The sequence below is a fragment of the Pithys albifrons genome, chromosome Z (assembly GCF_047495875.1).
Source record: "Pithys albifrons albifrons isolate INPA30051 chromosome Z, PitAlb_v1, whole genome shotgun sequence".
Lineage (NCBI taxonomy): Eukaryota > Metazoa > Chordata > Aves > Passeriformes > Thamnophilidae > Pithys > Pithys albifrons.
Genome location: NC_092497.1, coordinates 22,492,855 through 22,514,862, shown reverse-complemented (window position 1 = coordinate 22,514,862; position 22,008 = coordinate 22,492,855). Strand labels below are relative to the sequence as shown.

General features: G+C 40.4%; 1 protein-coding gene across 1 annotated transcript in view; it reads right to left on the bottom strand.

Annotated features, from left to right (window-relative positions):
• RNF180 (ring finger protein 180) overlaps window positions 1-22,008 on the bottom strand; it is a 107,838-nt gene that overhangs the window by 12,382 nt on the left and 73,448 nt on the right. The window contains 2 exon segments of the mRNA XM_071581531.1: window positions 7,538-7,663; window positions 12,059-12,284. Of these exon segments, the coding sequence (XP_071437632.1) occupies window positions 7,538-7,663; window positions 12,059-12,284 (352 nt within the window).

Genomic DNA, 22,008 nt, shown 5'->3' with positions numbered 1-22,008 from the left:
CCCTACTTGTCTTAAGACGGGGACAGTGTGACAACAAAGCTCAGAGAGAATACACAAGGCAGGCATGCCAGGGTCTCACCACACTCCTCTGTAAGACAAGGCTGTGTATATCTACACAAAATATTTATTTCACAAAACATTTAATTTATTTGAAAATCTGGCAACATGCCTCCCTTAATTTCTCCAGAGAAACTGGTGAATGACCTACCTTGGAGCCATACCATTGTCTTTGAATAAAGTCATATTCAGCTATAGTTAATGCCAATGCCCAAAATTCCTATTTCCCATCTGAGCAAACAAAAGAAACATTAATTCCTGCAGAGAATGAAAAATACAAAGCACAAGACTGTATCTTGTGAAAGCTGGCACAGTTTTTCTAAACTGAAAGTTTTCTAATGCTGACAGTACTTAACCAGTTTTTAGGAAATTATCCAAGGTGTTACAGAAAGCGCTGTCTAAAAAGCCTTAAGAGATATTCAACAGAAAATTGAAAATAAATTTTAACAAAGCAGAGTTACTCAAAAAGTTAACAAGAAAGAAGCTATTTGAAATTTAAAAAATGATTATAAACAGTTAAAAAATCATTCCTTTAATCCTTCATTAGATGTGTAATGGTTGCTACTCTGACTTTTTTGTTGCCATTTCAAACATTCATCTTTATCTACTCAGCTAGGATATTCACAAAATGTCTCCTGAATTTAGTCTGTTGTTTGCTTATCTCTTGCTTCTTTGAGAAGGTATGCTCAGTCTGACTCTGATCTAATAAAAATGACATCACCTCTTCTTGCTTATTTTCACACATCACCTTGAGTGCTTTCATGCTTCCTCTTTAGTCCTCAATCCAATTAAAATTTCCACTTTTATTTTCACTTTTAAGGGTCTCCACAACTCTGTGTTGCCCTCAGAAACGTCGCCTAACTTTTCACAATTATGCTATGCAAGCACCATATTCCTCCAGAAATTCTGGCACGCTTCTGCCCAATCGATGCTCCAGGATCAAACTGAACTTGTATTCATGATCAATTTTCATTCTTGAATAGAATTTTCATTTTATCATTAACCTATCCTTGACCATATAGAGCATACTATATACAGAACAATGCCATAAGTAATGTTTATGAAAAAAAAAAAGGGAATTCTGTTAATGACTTTAATTGGGAAAAAATACAGTGTAGTATAAGGACAAACTATTCCAGAACAATTTTCATCAGCCTGAAAGCCCCAAACTGCTCCAGTGCTGAGGTTTCTTACTGTTGGGGTAAGAACTCAAATTTGGAATGGCAGAGATATCTGTGTCACCGGCACAGATATATGAAACAGAAATCACAGACATGTTAAGAAGCAGAAACAATACTTTTGTCCTCCTTTCTTCTCTATTAACTTGTTAATAGTGATGAAGCCAACCAATTCCTCTACAGTCTATTATCAGTCAAAAATTCTATGTTATTCCTATAGTAATCAGGATTTCTGTGAGACATTGAATCAAAGGACTGAATACCAGGCAAGCTTAATTTTCAAGTTAAGATGTGTTTACACCAGCAGAGTTGAGACTCTTTATGGGCTACTTCAGTACAAACTGCTCTCCTAGGCAATGCATTTCAGTGCTAAGTAGATCTGGGGAATGTCCTAGGGAAGAATCTCTAACAGAAACATTACTAAACATAATAGTTCACAGCTAATTAAGAACATAACCAATTTTACTTCATGTTGCTTGGTGACCTCAAATTATCTTTTTGCCATTCTACTTGGCATAGCTGGAAAGGATCATTCCCCACTTCCACTAAAATGCATAAAAAACACTTGCTAATTCCTGCCAGTGATGAAGACAGGTGACATCTTTGCTTCTACTTGTTCACAGAGACCTATCATAACCTGACCTAGCCACAGGAGAATTTTACATAAAGCATAAAAAATTAAGACCAAGGGATATTTTATGCTCTAAACAAATTTTGTGATAAAACTGTCTCAAAAAGCTAGTAATTTAAAATTTACCTGTGGTGGTTTTACTAGGATTATGCATTATTCTCAACTGTCTTTAAAGAACAAATAGTAAATATTTGTGTGATCTTATCTGATAAATAAATAAAATAAAATCCTTTTATGATGCCTAAATTAAAATTGTAATGGAAGACACCATTATCATCAAATTGTAGGACATCGACTAAAGGTATTCCTACCCTATCATTCTTTCTCTGACAAGTCAAATTAAGAGGAACTGGTGAATGACAATGAAAAAAAGTAGGAATACAGCAAGCATATTGCAATACTTTTTCCTATCAGTCCCAGGGACTGGCAGTTCCAGGATCTCTGCAGACAAATGTGGTATCTTTCAGTTTAGTACATTTTACTACATTTTTCTTCCAAGAATCTGTCATTATTTGAACCCATGATTTGGGGTAATGATAATTTTATTTAATGTTCTCTAGTTCTTCTATTATGAGACAGTGAATAACAGCAGCCCATACACTTCTGTCATGCTTTTCATGACTTTAATTACTGCAATCATCCTCCCTCCTTAGTAATTTGCTTTGTGTGAGGCATTCTAGTCTATTTACATATTCCTCATCAGGAAACAATTTAAAACTCACTTCCTCATTTATCTTCTCTGTACCCTTCCAGTTAACTGCCTCATTTTGTGATGAAAGGGAAACAATATTAACATTACTGAAGATCACTCTGTACCAAGACAGTCTTCTGCCTCTGCTTCCACTTGGTTTTATTTTTATTATCCTAAATATTTCAGTACTGTTAGCAAATGTTATCACCTCCATATCTTGTAAAAATTACGCTGGATAGTACAAACAAGTAATATAGACCCATATAGGACCCATAAAATGTCCCTCCAGTGAGAAAAATGAATCATTAATTTCAATTCTTTGTTTGGTACCTTTTAAATGGCTATTAATGCTTGAGAGGACTTTCCTTCTTAACCTGATCACAGCTAGGTTTTCTCAAGTATCTTCAGAACAGGACTTTCTTAAAAGACTTTAGAAATTGTAAGCTGCAGGTTTAAAAACACGATACCTCTAAGTCCTCTACAAGTTCACTTAGGTCCCTCTGGTACAGCTGTTGGACCATGACTGCATAAGAGGTTCAATGTAGCCTTAGTTTGTCTTACTATTTGAACACTTGGTTCTCAAAGCAGAACTAAAGATGCCAATCTAATATCCATTCAGGGACATGTCAAGAAACATACAAGGAAAAGCTTCACTGTGCTTTTTTGCCATGGCCATTCTATCACAAGTCTTGGTGTTGCATAATTACAGTATCAATATCCCTGGTACAGCAATCTTAAGAGTATCACAGCTTAGTGGAAGTAAGCAATCCTGACGACACATACAGATTAGGTAGAGTTTAATTCTTTTCAGTGCACAGATGATACAATACAGACAAATGAGCAACCCTAATTTCTGAGCAGTAAATTACTCTCCTATAAGGCTAGTGCTTCAAGACTGAAAAAACGTTATGGAACATCCTTTCCAATGGGAGTGTGGCTCTGAAGAAATTTCTAAAGAACAATCTCTGCAAAACAGCTTAAAAGATACATCAGGTTATGAATACTTACACAATGATTAGCACTAGCACTGTTGGAAAATAGCAGGGACAGAAAGTGGTAGTCCTGAAGCTGAAGCTTAAGACAGCTCTGTGGCACTGACCTTTGTACCTTAAAGTTCCCTTTCCATTTTATTTTCTTTTCCTTTCAGATTGACTCCTGCTTGGTAAGTGTATCAGGAATTAAAAGTGTTGATATTTTGGTCTGTGCTTTTGCTTATGCCACCTGTGAAAAGATTTATTCTTTTCCTGCCAAGTTCTAGGGAACAAAACTGATAGAGTGAAGGCTTCGTCCTTGAAGACAGAGTTTGCATAAACTCAAGTTATTTGGGTCTCTTCTATTGGTTGACAGCCTTTGGAGGAGAGCTGAAGGAGAGAGAGCAAGGAGGAAGAAAGAGGGCAGAACTGAGACCTCTACCTGGTGGTCCTGGCCACACCTCCGCATCACCAGCAGGCTGAATAAAGGTGAGAGGACTTGTGCTCTGGTGGTTTTTATCCTAAAAAGACAGTGGGGACACCTGCTGTATGCCAACGCCTAGAGGATGTAGTCCCTGCCTTCAGGGGAGTATCCTGAGTTAGTAAGACAACCTTACGTGAGTAACCCCTTGGTGAGTGGGGTGCTTACACGTTTGGGCTTATTGCCTTAGTATCCCTCCTTCTCTCTCCCTCGTTCCTTTACTCAAAACACCCGTTACTTAGCTGCTTCTGGTAATAAAGATACTATTTTGCTAACCTCTCAACAGCGCTTTTGTCTCACTTCCTGGCACCTCTCAGAACCCACCCAGTTACAGTGAGGTGCAGAAGGAAAGGCATAAATGCTATTTACAGCACAGCTGTTCCATGGGACCGAAGAGGGACTTTGGAATCAAGCAACCAGACTTGCATTTCTTACCAGATGGAGCTGAAAGGACTTGCTGGCAAGGAAAATGGGTGCAAAAGTTAGAGACCAAGTGCTGACAAATCACCAAAGTAACAAAGTTGTCATCAGTGCAGCTGACCTACGACACATGGAAACAGCAGTGCTTTTTATTAAGTCCCTGAACAGATGAGATCAGTAAAGAACCCACACAGATTTCATTGTATGCAACACTGGAGAAATGTTTTCTAGATTAAACATGAAGAAAAAAGATAGAAATAATTATTCTATTTTTAAATAGGCTTTCAATTTAATCACCATATGTGAAATAAAAAACTGTAGCAACAATAAAAGTTAGAGGGAATCTCCTATTAGCCTACGAATAATAATAACCTTAAATGGTTACCAATGGTTATACCTCAGAGGTTTCATAACTACCTTTTCCCATTCTGAACACTTATCTATTTACTTATCTTGAGCCATATCTACAATCTTTATATATGGGCAGTCAGGACCCTTCTAGAATGCTACCATCACCAGCTTGACTACTGAATCTTGTAGCTCTTCAATGTATTTGTACATCAGATTTATGCAAAAACTTTTAAAATAACACTTTTAGGCCCACCGCACTGTCTCTGAACTGATTACATCAAAGTCATTGTCAAATTAAGTATTGCCTTTTCAATTTAAATTATATTAATCACTTCTTTTATTCCACATTTCTGGTATTGAATTACTTTTGGAGACTTACCCTTAGTTTGTGAACTTTCTGTGACTGTACAGTGCTTATAGAATGCAATTCCACTTAATGGCACTTATGACGTTATTACACTATGGATATATGGCAACAGGATCCAGTTGAGTGTATTTCCTATTTAACTCACCTATTCAAACTACACTACTCATCTATCTTAAAATCTATATAAGGAAACCATTACTTGAGACGTTATTTCTATTGTGCAATTACGTTGTTGTTGTTTTTTTTTTAATTACCAGTAGTCTAAAGAAAAATATAGTATCTTTGTTTATCTCTCATGAAACAGAAAACATTTAGGAAGAAGAGCCAAAATGAGCTTGTTAACTTTCACATATATTAAAAATCTGAATGGTAAGAGAATAATTGCTTTCATTCTTGAATAGAATTTTCATTTTATCATTAACCTATTTTTGACCAAACAGAACATAATATATACAGAGCAGTGCCACAAATAATGTTTATAAAAAAAAATGAGAATTCTGTTAATGATTTTAATTGGAAAAATAGATAGTGTGGTATAAGGACAAACTATTCCAGAACAATTTTCATCAGCTTGAAAGCCCCAAAATGCTCCAGTCTGAGGCTTATTACTGTTGGTGTAAGAACTCAAAGCTATGGTTCACTGTGTTTTTTATTAGTTAAAAGATAATTTTACATTCCTTGTGGAAAATCTCATAAAAAAGAAGGCTCACATATAGACTGCCAAATACATTTGGCTTAGTGAACCAGTTCAGGAAAAAAAGTAAGAAAAAAGAAAAGATGTTTAATTTATGGAGCAGTCCTAGGATGTTCTGAAAGCCTAAAATAGGTAAACTGATATATCTTGTAAATAATCTAGACTTCTCAAGAGCCATCCTTCTCTCCTCACATCCAGTCTAATTCTGTGCTCTGATTTTATGTATCATCTCTAATGAGTGATTTACTGTTCAAAATTGACATTTTATGTCTAGAGTATTGAGGAAGAGGTTTTGTCACATGGGAAACTGGAATCATATGAAGTTTGGAAAGAGCTGCTGGATTGCCTGTGAACACTGAACCTACTGTATATGAAGGCAAAAGACCCTATGCATTTCTAACAGGGATACAGAATTTCTTCTTTGACAATGCAATATTGTCTTATATAGAGGCAGTTATTTTCACATTCAAACCTGCATGTTTTCAATGCTTTATAAGGACTGTAATATTTTCCCTTTTTAAACCTAGTCCCTCTACTCTATCCCTCTATTCTTCTTTTCATTGTTTATATTTGGACTTCTGCAACTGTAGTATCTTATTAGGCTGTTACCTTTCTAAATAAAAGAAAAGTAATCTAAGTACCCTCTTTATCCTTTCTGCTTTTCAGTGATATTAGAGTTTGCATTTGCAATTGAATCTAATATGATGTCAGAAGATCTTTGCTGACAATGGTGGCACTGTTAGTCTTTTACGCCTGTAAAGTCCCACTCTGAGTAATACCAAAGTTCATCTGCCAGTCCCCAAACTTCTCAAGTTTGCTCCTTTTTATAGACAGGAGCATTTCTTTTTATTTTCAGTGTCAATTCATGACCTTACATGACATAGTTTTATAACTGGGGTACCAGAACTTACTCAACTTCACCTCTAATAAAGGCCAGGGTAGACTCATAAGAGGAATATAAAAATGGATGTTCTGTTTTATTTTTAACACATACTTTTAAAAGCGATCTATATCATTCTTACAGGAAAAATACACCTGCTCAGAAGACTCAGCACCACAGAAATTAACTATGTGAGTAAATGTAGACAAGGCTTGGTGAAGAAAGGCCATTAGACTGAAAACATAGAAATAATGTCAGACAGTGAATCCCAAATTTCAGTGGTCTAACTTAAATGTTTTTCAATTAACAACCAGTTACTAAAAGTATTAAAGTAGCAACAAGAGAACTAAGCTTTCTTCATACAATAAGGAGAAAACAAAATGAAAACACCCATACCATTTATTCCATTTCAAATGTATTAAATAAACCATATGGAACAACTGGTTCTGAGTTTTTTTGAGAGGTCTTTATTGACCACACTAAAAACTAGCAATGTTTTTCCTAGAGTAATTTTCTCTATTCCACTACACAGATACAAATTCTAAACAGGAAGCTACATCCAATTATCCTGAAAATGAGCAAAAAAATAAAGATTTAAGAGTAAATGAAAAGGTACATACACATATTGCCTTTTCACAATTTGTGGTTCACCTTTAGTTTCAGAGTACTCTGTAAGAATCACCAAGGAGAATTAAGCTCAGCTCTACTTTAAGAATCATCCATCTGTTTTCCCATGGCAGGTATTAGCCAGAGACTTATTTCCAAATATTATACTTAAGACTGAATGATATTTAGTCAAAAAACTAAAAAACTTACCTTCAAAAACTCTGAAGGCTTTCTTACAGCTTGGTAGAGGCCATTTTGCAGAATTTGATTTTTGAAAATTTTCTTTTAGCTTCAGATATTCCATAGGGAAAAAAGACCTGGTAGAGGTATTCAGTTCTACAATAATTAAGGGGAAAGAATTTATACATCAATGCTGAAAACAGAGCAAGAATTTGCATAAATTTATACTACAAAATAAAAATGCCTTCTCTACTGTGGAGTCCTTTTCCTGATTATAAATTCTCTCTCTTTTTTTTTTTAATCATATTAATCCATACATTCCCAGATATAGCAAGAGCAAGTCTTTAGCATTCTTTTTTGATTCTGTTACTCTGGGAAAAAAAACCTTTAGAAAAGATGATTTCAAATTCTGGCAAAATAACATATATAATAAATAAAGTTATTTCATTTACAAAAATATGATGACCTCTATGAATAAAAACTACATCTATCAAACTGACTGTAGTATTAATTCTCAGTTCATATTGTTTTATGTTTAACACCACCACTAAGTAACAGTAAGTAATGGAAAAAAAAGGTAAGAGTCAGAAATATTTTTTAAAGATTTTAAAAATGCCCTGGATTAACAGGAATTAAGAACAAATTTGTAGAATGATTCAGGACACATTGCAAGAGTTGACATAATTCACTATTTTCAAAATCAACACCTTCTCAGGATATAATCTGGGGAAATATCCACATGGATTGCAATTCACAACTGCCAAACTAACAATGGAAAACAATTTAAAAATAACAGTATTTTTCTACCATAGAATTGATCTGCTGATAACAAATAGGATTCCTAAGCTAGTAATTAACAGGAATAACTTCAACACCCTGCCCAATTTGGTCATTCAAATCAACAGGACTCCAGATAAATACCAACAGCAGCTGCTACTGTAATCCTTTCAGTATCTTCAAAGAAGAAAAGACATTCAATGGTTTTTGAGAAGCCTTATGTATGACTACTTCATGTGGTCCATTGCAATGCTACATACTTTTTTAATAATAAATATTTGATGAAAGGATAAAATTTTTTCTCCGGCAAATTTGAAAAGGCTACGCTTTTTCTGAGCAGAAAAAGAAGAAAAAATTCAAAATACCCTTTAATTCCATTAGCTTTTTCTATATCAGAGGAAGACATTTGTAGATTTGAAGAAAACCACCTAAAACTATCCTTTATTTCACCGTGTCAAAATGCAGGTGGAATGAGGCTACACAATACAGGAAGAGCACTGAAATCTCAAAATCCTTCTCTCTCATTATGTGAGAACAGAGCTACCACAGACATAAACTGAAGGAAAGAAGACCACTTTTTCTCCTAAATGTAGACGGAACAAACGGTGCATTTTTCACTAGTGTTTTTAGAATTTTTATGTAAGAGCTATGTTACTGATCATATTTGGATTAAGTACTATTCAGATTCAAGCTTCTGATGAGACCCTGCCTCTCACAGCATCGACAGAGAGTATTTTAATTTCCTTCTACAGTCCATAAAAATCAACATACTTCTTTCAACTTTATTGCCGAAATTTAAACCCTGAAACTTCTGATGAAGTATCTAATTCATGTTTTTCGGAAAAGGCAGTGGTGACAACTCTTACTGGCTTTTAGACAGTCAGGCTCTTAATGAAGAATCCCCTTAGGCTGCCCAAGTCACCTGTCCTTCTGTACGTATCTCACCCTTGCCCTGCCACATGCCTGGATGTCCCGTGAACAACCACTACCCTGAATCTGCATTTTGCGAAACCTGTGGATTTATTGTACATGAGTGCCAGATCTGGCCCTTGTTGAAAACAACATAAATTAAACTTTATATGAATGGAAGTGTAGAAGCTCACTCCTCTGATATGAGAGGCATTTTAAAAAGACAGTTATTTGAAATGGGTTGGTGCAATAAGCTCAAAAGCTTCTGTCTTGGGTGTATTCTGGGGACCCTATCATCTGATCAGATGTGAGTTTATCCTGGTGGGAGAAGGGCTTATAAAAAAGTCTTTAAGAAATATGCATTGCGGACACCATCAGAACAACCTCTCTGGACTGGAACTCGTGCTCAAGGGAATTGGTAAAAAGGCTCAGATGATCAAGGCAACAGGCCAGAGGAAGTATACTTGTGGGTCAAATCTGGCTTTGTAGCTCTCAGTTAAACAGTCTCTTTCTTCATAATTGATTGATAATTGACCTGTTAGCCTTCATCTTTTTTTGACATGTTACATACATGGTTCTGTTGCTGTTATGTTCAGTTTGCAAAACTGTACAAGCAAAAAAGTGAAATTCTGAATATGTCCTTGATTTCTTTTTCTTTTTGACATATCCTTGTAAAATGAATGGCAGATATACAAATGGAAAGCTGCAGCAAGTATCCAAAATTTATTAGTGAGGGAAATTAGTCATCTCGACTGAAGCATTAGAGAAATGTGTAAAGAGTACTAGCAACTTTACTGCCTGCACAAACCTATAGCAGCTGTGACTTCAGCACAACTTTTAAAAGCCTTAACAAATCTTTTGCATGAAAAAAATACTACCCTTTACACTGCTGTGGCACCATCCATCTTCTTAATGGTTTGATTTCACTAATTTCTCTGAGGATATGATATCATCATCAATATTTCTTGGTTCATTATGTTCAGTATGTTATGCACTGGGAAGTTTCCAAATATTTTTTTTAGTATAATATACACATAAAATAAAGTTAGTGTATCTATTTGTAAATATATTGCTAAGTAAAACATATACTGCTATATACTGAATCACAATATACAAAGAACTGATTTCTTTCCTCTGAAGCTGTTAATACTAAACATCTCATATACTGTTATGGTTCTCTATTTACAGTAGACTCTATTTACATATTTACAATGCCATAGTTCCTCTTCAGTCACATAAATCCTTTTCCTCAAAAAAACTACATACCTATTTAGTATTTTAACTGAATGGGTTAGTTTGGAAGGGTTGTCTTGAGAACTAGTCCAACCTGCCCTGTTCAAGCAGGGTCAGTGCAGCAAGTTGCCCAGAACCCTCTTTGGTTTGGTTTTGTACCCACTGCCTCTTGTGCTGGCAGTGAGCATCACTCAAGAGTTTGGCTCCCTCTTCTTCATTTGCTATCACCAGGCATTTTTACACACTGTATATTAATTACTTAGGGGTCAAAAATGGTCCTGGTAATAGTTCATTTAAATGTCTGCACTTTAAATGTGTTGAGAAGTTTTGCAAATACATTTTAGGAAGCATCTTTATTGTGCCTTTGTGCTCTCCTGGTAGCATTTTTCTGCAGCAAAACTGTTAGGTATTTTTCTTTAAATTTCAATTACCATAAAACTCCCTAACAGGAACTCTCAATTGGTGAAACACACTTCATCTGTGCATGAATTCCAAAGGGGCATCAAACATTAAGGAAGTGAAATGAGAACAGTTTGAAATCCCTACACACCAGCCAGGCAGCATGCTGAGAGTGCTCAGGCTGCAGCTTTCCATTCATTTGCTCTGCTGCAGTGCAGTCAGTGCAGGGCAGGAAGTCCCTATCCCTCCCCACCAGCAGCTGCCCAGTGAATCTCCTTGTCTGATAAATGCCTCCTTCCCACAAAATGTGGTTTTACATATCCCAGTCATTTCCTCAAACTGGCCTGCCATCAAATTATACAAAGTTATGCCTATGCAGAGAAAGAGTCCATACACAAAGAGAAGGTGGGCAGCTCTGATGAGCAATGTGAAATCATACTTTAGCCTGTATCTCTAACCTGCCATCACCATAGCACTGATAGCAGTTTAGAGAGGACTGCTGTAAGATCTCTGCAGCATGTAAAATGAAACAAACACTCCTCCATGTCTGAGTCATTTCTATCACTTTGTGACCTGTCTATGCACAGTTTTAGGAGCTGTAAATTACCAAGCTCCAGATACCATAGTGCAATTTTATCAATGGTACTTGAATCTACCATTTAAGCTCTGGACATACTGACTCATACTGTTCCAGATATTTCATCTGCAGCACTACTTACCCTCTTCTATTCCTATACCCCATCTGACATGAAACACCCTCTACCCACCATGTCTTCCAGTGCTAAATGTCAGGAGCACTAGAGAAGAGGCCAGAAAGGGAGATTAGTCAAGAGGATTTTGTAATTCTACCAGCCTTTATTTTCATTTTTGTCTAAACTGAAGCTGTAAAATCAAAAAAAGAGCATTTTTTGTGTGCCATTAAGTTAATAACTTAAAAAATACTTTTCTGATAGGGTAATTTGAGAAATGTTTGCTGTGTTTGGAGTTTGTTTAGGAAGAGGAATCCAAAGAAATACAAAATACTAGAATATCACTTTTTAAAATCAAAAGTTTAAAAGTATATATCCCACATAGTTTCTTGCCATTGAAGAGGGCCTGCATAGAATGGACCTAGAAGGAGTTACATGAAGATAAAATCTTACAGTGGATTAACATCAGTAAATTTGCTCTGCATGTACACAGCAACAAAAGCTACAAATATTTTTCTATGTTATATAAAGTTAATTTTTATACCTGTTTGCAAAAAGACTGTGGCAATCACAGTGCGACACAGTGGACATGGAGTGCTGGCTGGATTATCTTTGGCAAGCATCCTTAAGCAAGGTTCACAAAAGATGTGGTGACATGGATAGCACATGTAAGGATTGAAATAAACATCCAGGCACACTGCACAGAGATAGCTTTCTTTATCTCCTCTGAGTTCATGCTCATCATCTGTGTGCAAGTTATCATTTGCAGTCTGCAAGAAAAAAGAGAAAACATCTTTTCACGCTCAGCTTGTAACTATTTTTGATAAATCAATGGGCAGTAAGGTGACTTTAAATAATGCTTAAGAAGTTGCTACACACAAGTGGTATTTTTAAATTTTAATACAGCCTACTTTTAGCAAGATGATGAAACATACTGATAATACAGGAATGTCAGAACAAGTTCTGTGTAGGAAAGGAGAACAAAAATCCTATGAGACAGTAAAAGAAGGAAATAACAAAACCAAAATGGATGAGTAAGACTGTACTATGATCAGATTTCTCTTTTAAAACTAATTTCAACAATTTATATATAACTGTATTACCAAAATCATAAAACCATACAATGGTTTGGGTTAGAAGTGACTATGCTGGAAGATCATCCAGTTGCAACCCCATGTGCACGGACATCTTTCACTAGATCAGGTTGCTCAAAGCTCCATCCAATCTGGCCTTACACACTTCCAGACATGGGGCATCCACAGCTTCTGCGGGCAACCTGCTTCAGTATCTTAGCCACTCTCACAGTAAAGAGTGTTTTCCTAGTATCTAATCTAAACCTGTCCTCTTTCAGCTTGAAGCCATTCCCTTTTGTTCTGTCACTACATGCTCTTGTAAAAAGTCTCTCTCCTTCTTGTAGGCCTCCTCGGGTACTGGAAGGCTGCAAGTACGTCACCCCTAAGCCTTCTCTTTTCCAGTCTGAACAAACTCAGTTCTCTCAGCCTCTCCTTGTAGGAGAAGTGTTCCATCCTTCTGATAATTTTTCTGGCTCTCCTCTCAACTTGCTCGAACAGGTCAATGTCCTTCCTGTGCTGGAGACCCCAGAGCTGGATGCAGCACTCCAAGTGGGGTCCCACCAGAGCAGATTAGCGGAGCAGAATCACCTCCCTTGACCTCCTGGTCATGCTCTTTTGAAGTAGCCCAGGATACATTGTTTCTCAGCTGTTTCTCCTCGGGGCTGAAAAGGCCCAGCTGCCTCAGCCTTTCCTCATAAGGTGCTCCAGTCCCTTTATCATCTTTGTCGCACTCCTGGACCAGCTTCATGAGCTCCATGTCTCTCTTGTCCTGAGGAGCCCAGAACTGAACACAGCCTCCAAGTGAGGCCTTGACAGGGCTGAGTAGAGGGGCAGAATCAGCTTTGTAAACCTGCTGGCAATGCTCTTCCTAATGCACCTCAGGATACCACTGACCCTCCTGGCAACAAGGACACACTGCTAGCTCATTCAGACCCTTTCTGCTTCACTTGGGATCATTAAGTTGCTCAAGGGGAAACAGTCAAAAGACATTTTCTTTATTATTCTTCTAGACAACTTTCTTTTTAGAGCTAACAAACAACAATAAAGAGTGGCAGTTGTTACTTGGATGCTTGGTTATTTGTGTTGGGGATTTTTAATAGGTTTTGTTTGCTTGTTTGATTTTTATTTGATATCATTTATAAGTTGCTTTAGGCAGTGGAGCTCTTCATCAAGTAAAATATAGTTTGGATGGAGCTTTAAGTAACATAGTAACATCACCGCTCATGGACGAGGGATTGGAACTACAAGATCTTTAATGTCTCTTCTAACCCAAAGCATTCTATGATCTTGTGTGACTAAGTTCATTGTAGACCAAGGCTTCTAAGTCAACTACCTATAGGACACCCATACTAGAATACTTTAAGAAAAATAAATTTATATAAAAGGCCTTGATAGATGGCAAGTTAACCAATTTGTCTCACTCAAATATTTTTACTTTATTTGTCAGAAGATAATGGTTTACTTTGTGGAAGAAATGAAAAAGAAAACTCAGAAAAACAGACAAAAGAGACAAAAAGTTTGAATAAATTTCCTTTTATTTCTGTCCACAGTTCACAGAACAATGCCTATTTTAATGTATTGCTTATTCAGGTTGAAACAAACAGTCCACAGAGAACTGAATATCCCTTGTGCTAGATGTTGTACATGAGCATTATGCACTTAGCCCCTTTCTTTCCAAGTATCTTATATAATATACATTTCAATTTCTTATTATGATGGATTTGAAACTATTTAAGCATATTTTGTTATGCAACTTGGTTAACCTCTGCAGTTCTTCCTTCTCTGGAGTAAATGAGAGCCTTTAGGCTTTTGGAATACACATCCAAACTGGCAGCTCTAGATATTATTACTCTCTTTGAAATTTCTCTTAGAAGAATCATATTTATTGTTAATGAACATCTGTAAACACAGCTTTTATGAAAATCTCTTAAAGACCATGGCAACATTCACTTATTGTAAGGTTTTATTACTATTAAAATAATTCATTTATAAAGATGAATTCAGAGACAGGTGTGATAGAATGAAACATTAATGTCTTAAACATTGTCAAGGACTTTTTGTCAAACTGCAAGGAAGCAACTCCCTGTCTATGACCACTGAAGCACACCCTCCCTGCCCCCACCCTGCCCCTATCAATATGCCTCCTGACGAGAATTTGGACTGTGATAGGAACTTGAGATCCAAGACTATTGTCTAATCATCTTGGGTGTGAGAAGAAGTAAACAAGGCTCAGTGGGTGATGGAAGAGAATGGTTTTGGGGGTGTGGTGGTGAAATCTCTCCACACCAAACCAAAGGAGCAAAGCCCCTGCTCTGGAAGACCACATATACAGGGGACATTCATGCAAGAGGCAGCTGAGAAGGGTCATAAGCCATCAAAGAGCCCCAAAGCATCCCCCAGAGTAATTTCTGAGGCCTTTCACCACCAGAGGACTGCACATGATATGATTGATATGATGCGTCAAAGACAGATAAAAGGTTCTGTTGGCCCTTCTGGTGTGAATTCCATGCAGACAAAACATTTTCTTTCTTTTCACAAACTTTTTGGGTTTTCTTAAAGAGAGATTGTAGGGAGAATATTCTTCCTCTTTTTGGTATTACAGATCTCCTTTGCACTTTGGAAACTGAAACAACATACAGCTTGCAGTAACATATGCTAAACATGAGTCTTCCAGACATATTTGAACTAAAGTATTAAATTATAGTCCTGAAGAAGTAAACAAACTGCAAGCACAATTGTTGCTTTTTGTAAGCTAGAGCAAAACAGTTGCTATCTACAGCTGAAGAGTCCTCTCTAGTACAGTGAGAGTACAACTCTCTAGTAGAACCAGGTAGTGGTTCTGGTTCATGGGAAAAAGATAAAGTCCTGTTAATTTACACACATAAAGAAATATAGAATCAATAATATATTTTGGCTTAAATATTAGTGTTATACCTGCAAAACCAGCATATTTTTTAATTTTAGCAAAGAGATTTGCAGCACTGAAATAACAGACAATTGCATGTGTTTCTTTTTCCATTTTGCTTCTTTACATGAATGTAGACACTATTATATTTAGAGAAAATGTGCATAACAAATGTCTGTACAAGAATGTCTGGAACAGTGCTGCTATATTTTGGCAGCTTGGCATAAATACAGTATAGGAAAGAATGCATCTCAAATCCTTCATGTCACTTAGTATAAATCTAAGGCAAATTACAGTGATGCATGACAGTCTGAGTTCATCATCATCATGGCTAGGCTTCACAAACGAAGATTTGAGAAGGGCACTACCCACGCTTGCTGCAAGCGTGCTGGTGGCTAAAAAGGCCGATACGGGATAGGCAGGTCCGGTCACAAAAGGCACAGCGGAACGTCTCTCTAGGGGATATTGGCAAGGAATGTTTCTTTCTGCGTTGTCTTTTCTCCTCCAGACTGACTCTCCGTGCATTCTCAAAGGAAGCAGCAGCGTCGTGAACGGTGTGTCTCCATGAATCCCGATTGGAGGCCAGAGTGGACCATTGGTGGCAGTCAATATGGCCAAGGCTGAGGTGTTGTTTCAGGGAGTCCTTGTCTCTCTTCTTCGGGGCTCCTCTCTTGCGGCAGCCGGTGGCAAGTTCACCATAGAGCACAATCTTTGGAAGGCAGTGATCCTCCATCCTGGAGACATGCCCTGCCCAGCGCAGCTGTGTTCTCATCAGCATGGCCTCGATACTGCTGACCCCTGCCTGTTCAAGAACAGACACATTGGTCACGTAATCAGACCAGTGGATGTTTAGGATTGAACGGAGGCAGCGCTGATGGAAGCGTTCGAGAAGCCGCAGGTTGTGGCGGTAGATGACCCATGATTCAGACCCATATAAAAGAGTAGACAGTACAATGGCTCTGTAGACACTAATCTTTGTACTTTTCTTCAGGAGTTTATTGGGCCAGACTCTTTTATGGAGTTAACATCATGAAAAAGAACATGCACTCATCATTAACACAGGTCTTTTCCTCAGCACTACAGAGCAGAAAGTGGAGCAGACAACTGCTGTCTGGTAGAAGATGGAGGTCCACTCCTGTTCTGAACAGTATTTACACATTGTAACTAAACGTATCTTCACTTGTGGAACACAGCTTTCTAAAATAATGATTGTTGTATAGACTTTAACTTTCTTACCGGTCTTACTGCTCCACGGATTTTCCAGCTCCAGGTTACAGTTCTCTCATACAGTCTATAGAAACTGCAAAGATTTGTCTGCTAACAATTAGCAAAAGATCAACACAGTGAGAATTACACAGAATTTTTGATTGCTAGGTTAGTGTCCTAGTTCAGCAGGAGGGACCAGCTAACCCTGTGTGGGGGTGATCAAAGCTGTGTATTCTACCCCCTCTATTCATTCCCCAAGGTCAATGGGCCATTAACAGCAGCTGCCCAGGGAGCCATTATCACTTCACACCCAGCCTGAGGGGGGCGGAGCTGCTAATGGGCCATCAACAGCTCAACACCCCCTGGCTCCCAGAGTTAATCACCCATTGTGTGAGTCCCCGCCCAGGGGGAGGGACTGAGAGCTCCCTGAGGGTACATAAGGGGTGGGTAAGAAGACCTCGGGAACCTCTCGTCGGATCCGGAGCAGCAGCAGGACCTTGACAGGAGGAGATCACCGCTCTCGCCCAGACCACAGCCCTCGCCTGCACCAACAGGTTTTTCTTTTCCTTTTGCTCTGGACTTGGGGGAACCACAGGGGTCTCAGCACAAGGGCAAACAAACCCCCTTGGGTTTGTGCCCCAGGACACTGGGTTTTACTGCTGAGGTTTTGTGAGTTGAGAGCAATTTCCCTTGTGTGTCAGTGTTGCTATTGTAATATTATTATTAAATTTTAGGTCTGACTTATAATCTCTCTCGTGGTGAGTTCATTTCCCCTGCTGGTTCACCTTCAAACCAGCACATCTTTTGGCGCCCAACGTCGGGCCACGAGAGAGAAGTCAGAATTACAATTTCATTTTGTGTATTTGGATACAGAAACTCCCTGACTACCATGTTGCTTGATGTATTCATGTGGATGGTGTATCTGGGCCTGTTCATATTTCGACACATGGGGAACCATGTGCCTATTTTGATGCTCTCTTTAATACCAGGGAGAAGGATCAAAATTGCTTTATTAATATACTATGTTTATGTTGTCATAACATCAGAAGCAATGAATTTCATTATGAATGTATATTCAGTCTGGTGTGCCTGTCCTGGTTTGGGTTGATACCTCTGGGGTCTCATTAAAAATAGCACCCAGACTGTGGGGAAAACAGGCAGAGATGGTTACTTCCACCTTTTCACCTCTGCTACAACAATCATTGAAAATATTGAGCTTCCTTTTGATGTTAGGGACAGCATAATCCTACTGTTAGTGCTGTTAGTGTTGCTTTGTCTCCTCTGTACTGTATACACCATGTTTAGGGTCAGAACTGGGCTCTCTAAGGAGACTTGCTGGAGGCCTGCCCTGGGAGCGGATGATGTTGAGTGGCACGGGAAGTGGGAAGATATGGGCCAGTATTTGGAGACCTTCTCTCCCCAAATGATCTGGAAATTCACCCCAGAACAACTGCAGGACCCTGCCAAAATGCTAAGCTATGTGAAAGGGAGATGCTCTGGTAGTCCCAGAGATGTGCAGCTCACAGCAACCTGCTGGGCCCTGGCCACTGCCTACCGCACACTGCTTGGTGTGGTACAGCATCATCAGGAGGAGGAGAAAAGGAGCAAATCCACAGGTACCATGTCCACCCAAACCACGGCTGAGCCAGAGAGGAAGAGACACATCAACCAGCATCATGCCCACACAAACCACAGCTGAGCCAGAGAGAAAGGGAAACAAATCAACCAGCACCATGTCCACACAAACCATGGAGGAGCCAGAAGGACAACAGAAACCGAAAGCAGTTGCCCCTGTCCAGAAAAGAAAATCAAAGACCAAATCAGTTCGTATAGCGCATGATGAGGAAGAGTCAGGACCTTCATCTCAAGCAGAAGAAATGGAGCCAGAAATAATCACCCGGTCCCTATCCCTGGGAGAGCTGCGTGAGCTCCGGAGAGAGTTCACACGACAGGCAAATGAGTCCATCTTGACCTGGCTACTTCGAATCTGGGATGCTGCAGCCAATGACACAATTCTAGATGGGAGTGAGGCGAGGCAGCTGGGATCCCTTTCTCGAGATGTTGTCATTGATCAGGGCATTGGAAAGAGACAGGAAACTCTCAGCCTCTGCCAGCGACTGTTGTCAAGCGTGAGGGAGAGATATCTTTGTAAGGAGGACCTCCACGTACAGCAAGGACAGTGGAACACGATGGAACAAGGTATCCGGTGCTTAAGGGAATTAGCTGTACTGGAGATAATCTTTTCAGAGGATGAGAGATTCCCTAAAAATCCAGATGGTGTCCAGTGCACATCCCAGATGTGGTTAAAATTTGCACGACTTGGGCCAGAAATGTATTCTCGCTACCTTGCAACATTGCAGTGGAGAGAGGGAGAAGACAAGGTGGGTGCACTGGTCAGCAAACTCAAGATTTATGAAGACACTGTCACTGCTCCATTACGAGCCCACGTCTCAGCTGTGGAAACAAAACTGGCTGAACTGGAAGAGAAGATTAAGGAAGGACTCTTTCATATCTCTCCAGAACAAACGAGAGTCTCTGCCATCAGAAGCAGGCATCTTCCAGCTAAGGAGAAAGGGTACACTCCACGCGGCAATCTGTGGTTTTACCTCCATGAGCATGGAGAAGATATGAGGAAGTGGGATGGGAAACCCACCTCTTCCTTAGCAGCTCGGGTACGTGAATTGCAAAGAGGCACAACTAACACAGGGAATTCTTCAAGGTTGAAGGCTGCTCCGGTCTCTCGTGGGCAAGGCTCCAGACAGTACAGGAACGATGATTTTATGTCCGATCCTCTTGAAGGAACCTCCCGGTCATATTCACAGGGAGAGCGCAGTGAATACCATGACCAGAACTAGGGGGGCCCTGCCTCTAGCCAGGTAGAGGAGAGGGACAATCGGGTTTATTGGACTGTGTGGATTCGGTGGCCTGGCTCATCAGACCCACAGAAATATAAAGCTTTAGTGGACACTGGTGCACAATGCACATTGATGCCATCAGGACACGTTGGGGCAGAATCCATCTCTATTTCTAGGGTGACAGGGGGATCCCAACAGCTGACTGTACTGGAAGCTGAAGTCAGCTTGACTGGAAAGGAATGGCATAGACACCCCATTGTGACTGGTCCAGAAGCCCCATGTATCCTTGGCATAGACTACCTGAGGAATGGATATTTCAAAGACCCAAAGGGACTGCGTTGGGCCTTTGGCATAGCTGCTGTGGAGACAGAGGAAATCAGACAGCTGAGCACCTTGCCTGGCCTCTCAGAGGACCCTTCTGCTGTGGGACTGCTGAAAGTTGAAGAACAATTGGTACCGCTGGCCACAGCCACAGTGCACCGTCGGCAATACCGTACTGACCGAGACTCTGTGACCCCCGTACACAAGATGATTCGTGAGCTGGAGAGCCAAGGGGTGGTCAGCAAGACTCACTCACCCTTTAATAGCCCCATATGGCCAGTACGAAAGTCCAGTGGAGAGTGGAGGCTGACGGTGGATTACCGTGGCCTCAATGAGGTCACACCCCCCCTGAGTGCCGCTGTGCCGGACATGCTGGAGCTTCAGTATGAGCTGGAGTCCAAGGCAGCCAAGTGGTATGCCACCATCGACATTGCCAATGCCTTTTTCTCCATTCCGTTGGCAGCAGAGTGCAGGCCGCAGTTCGCTTTCACCTGGAAGGGGATGCAGTACACCTGGAATCGACTGCCCCAGGGGTGGAAACACAGTCCCACCATTTGCCATGGACTGATCCAGACTGCATTGGAAAAGGGTGAGGCTCCAGAACATCTACAGTACATCGATGACATCATTGTATGGGGGAACACAGCAGGGGAGGTTTTTGAGAAAGGAAAGAAGATAATCCAGATTCTCCTAAGAGCTGGTTTTGCCATTAAACGAAGTAAGGTCAAGGGACCCGCTCAGGAAATTCAGTTCCTAGGAGTGAAGTGGCAAGACGGGCGTTGTCAGATTCCAACAGAGGTGATCAACAAAATAGCAGCTATGTCCCCACCGACCAGCAAGAAGGAAACTCAGGCTTTCCTAGGTGCCGTGGGCTTTTGGAGGATGCATATCCCTGAGTACAGTCAGATTGTAAGCCCTCTCTACCTTGTGACACGGAAGAAAAATAATTTCCAGTGGGGCCCTGAACAACAACAAGCCTTTGAGCAGATTAAAGAGGAGATTACCCATGCAGTAGCCCTTGGGCCAGTCAGGACAGGACAGGATGTGAAGAATGTGCTCTACACTGCAGCCGGGGAGAATGGCCCATCCTGGAGCCTCTGGCAGAAAGTACCTGAGGAGACTCGAGGACGACCGCTGGGATTCTGGAGTCGAGGATACAAAGGATCTGAGGCCAGCTACACCCCAACTGAGAAAGAGATCCTGGCAGCTTATGAAGGAGTTTGAGCCACCTCAGAAGTGATTGGCACTGAGGCACAGCTCATCCTGGCACCCCGACTACCAGTGTTGGGCTGGATGTTCAAAGGAAAAGCTCCTTCTACCCATCACGCCACTGATGCCACATGGAGTAAGTGGATCGCTCTGATCACGCAGCGAACCCGGATAGGGAATCCTAATCGCCCTGGGATTTTGGAAATCATCACTAACTGGCCGGAAGGTGAGAGTTTCGGATTGTCCTTTGAAGAAGAAGAGGAGCAGGTGACACGAGCTGAGGAGGCCCCACCATATAACCAGCTACCAGAAGAGGAGAAGCGATATGCTCTCTTCACAGATGGCTCTTGCCGCATTGTAGGGACAAGCCGGAAATGGAAAGCAGCTGTATGGAGTCCTACACGTCGAGTTGCAGAAGCGACTGAAGGACAAGGTGGATCAAGTCAGGTTGCAGAGCTGAAAGCTGTTCAGCTGGCTTTGGATATCGCCGAACGAGAGAAGTGGCCAAGACTCTACCTTTACACTGACTCGTGGATGGTGGCCAATGCTCTGTGGGGATGGCTGGAGCGTTGGAGAAAGGCCGGCTGGCAGCGCAAAGGGAAACCCATCTGGGCGGCTGAGATGTGGCAGGACATCGCTGCCCGGGTAGAGAAGCTGAGTGTGAAGGTCCGTCATGTAGATGCTCATGTACCCAAGAGCCGGGCTAATGAGGAGCATCGTAACAACGAGCAGGTGGACCGAGCTGCCAGGATCGAAGTTTCTCAGGTAGATCTGGATTGGCAGCATAAAGGTGAATTGTTTCTAGCCCGATGGGCCCATGATGCCTCTGGTCATCAGGGCAGAGATGCGACATACAGATGGGCTCGTGACCGAGGGGTGGATCTAACCATGGACAGTGTCTCACAGGTTATCCATGACTGTGACA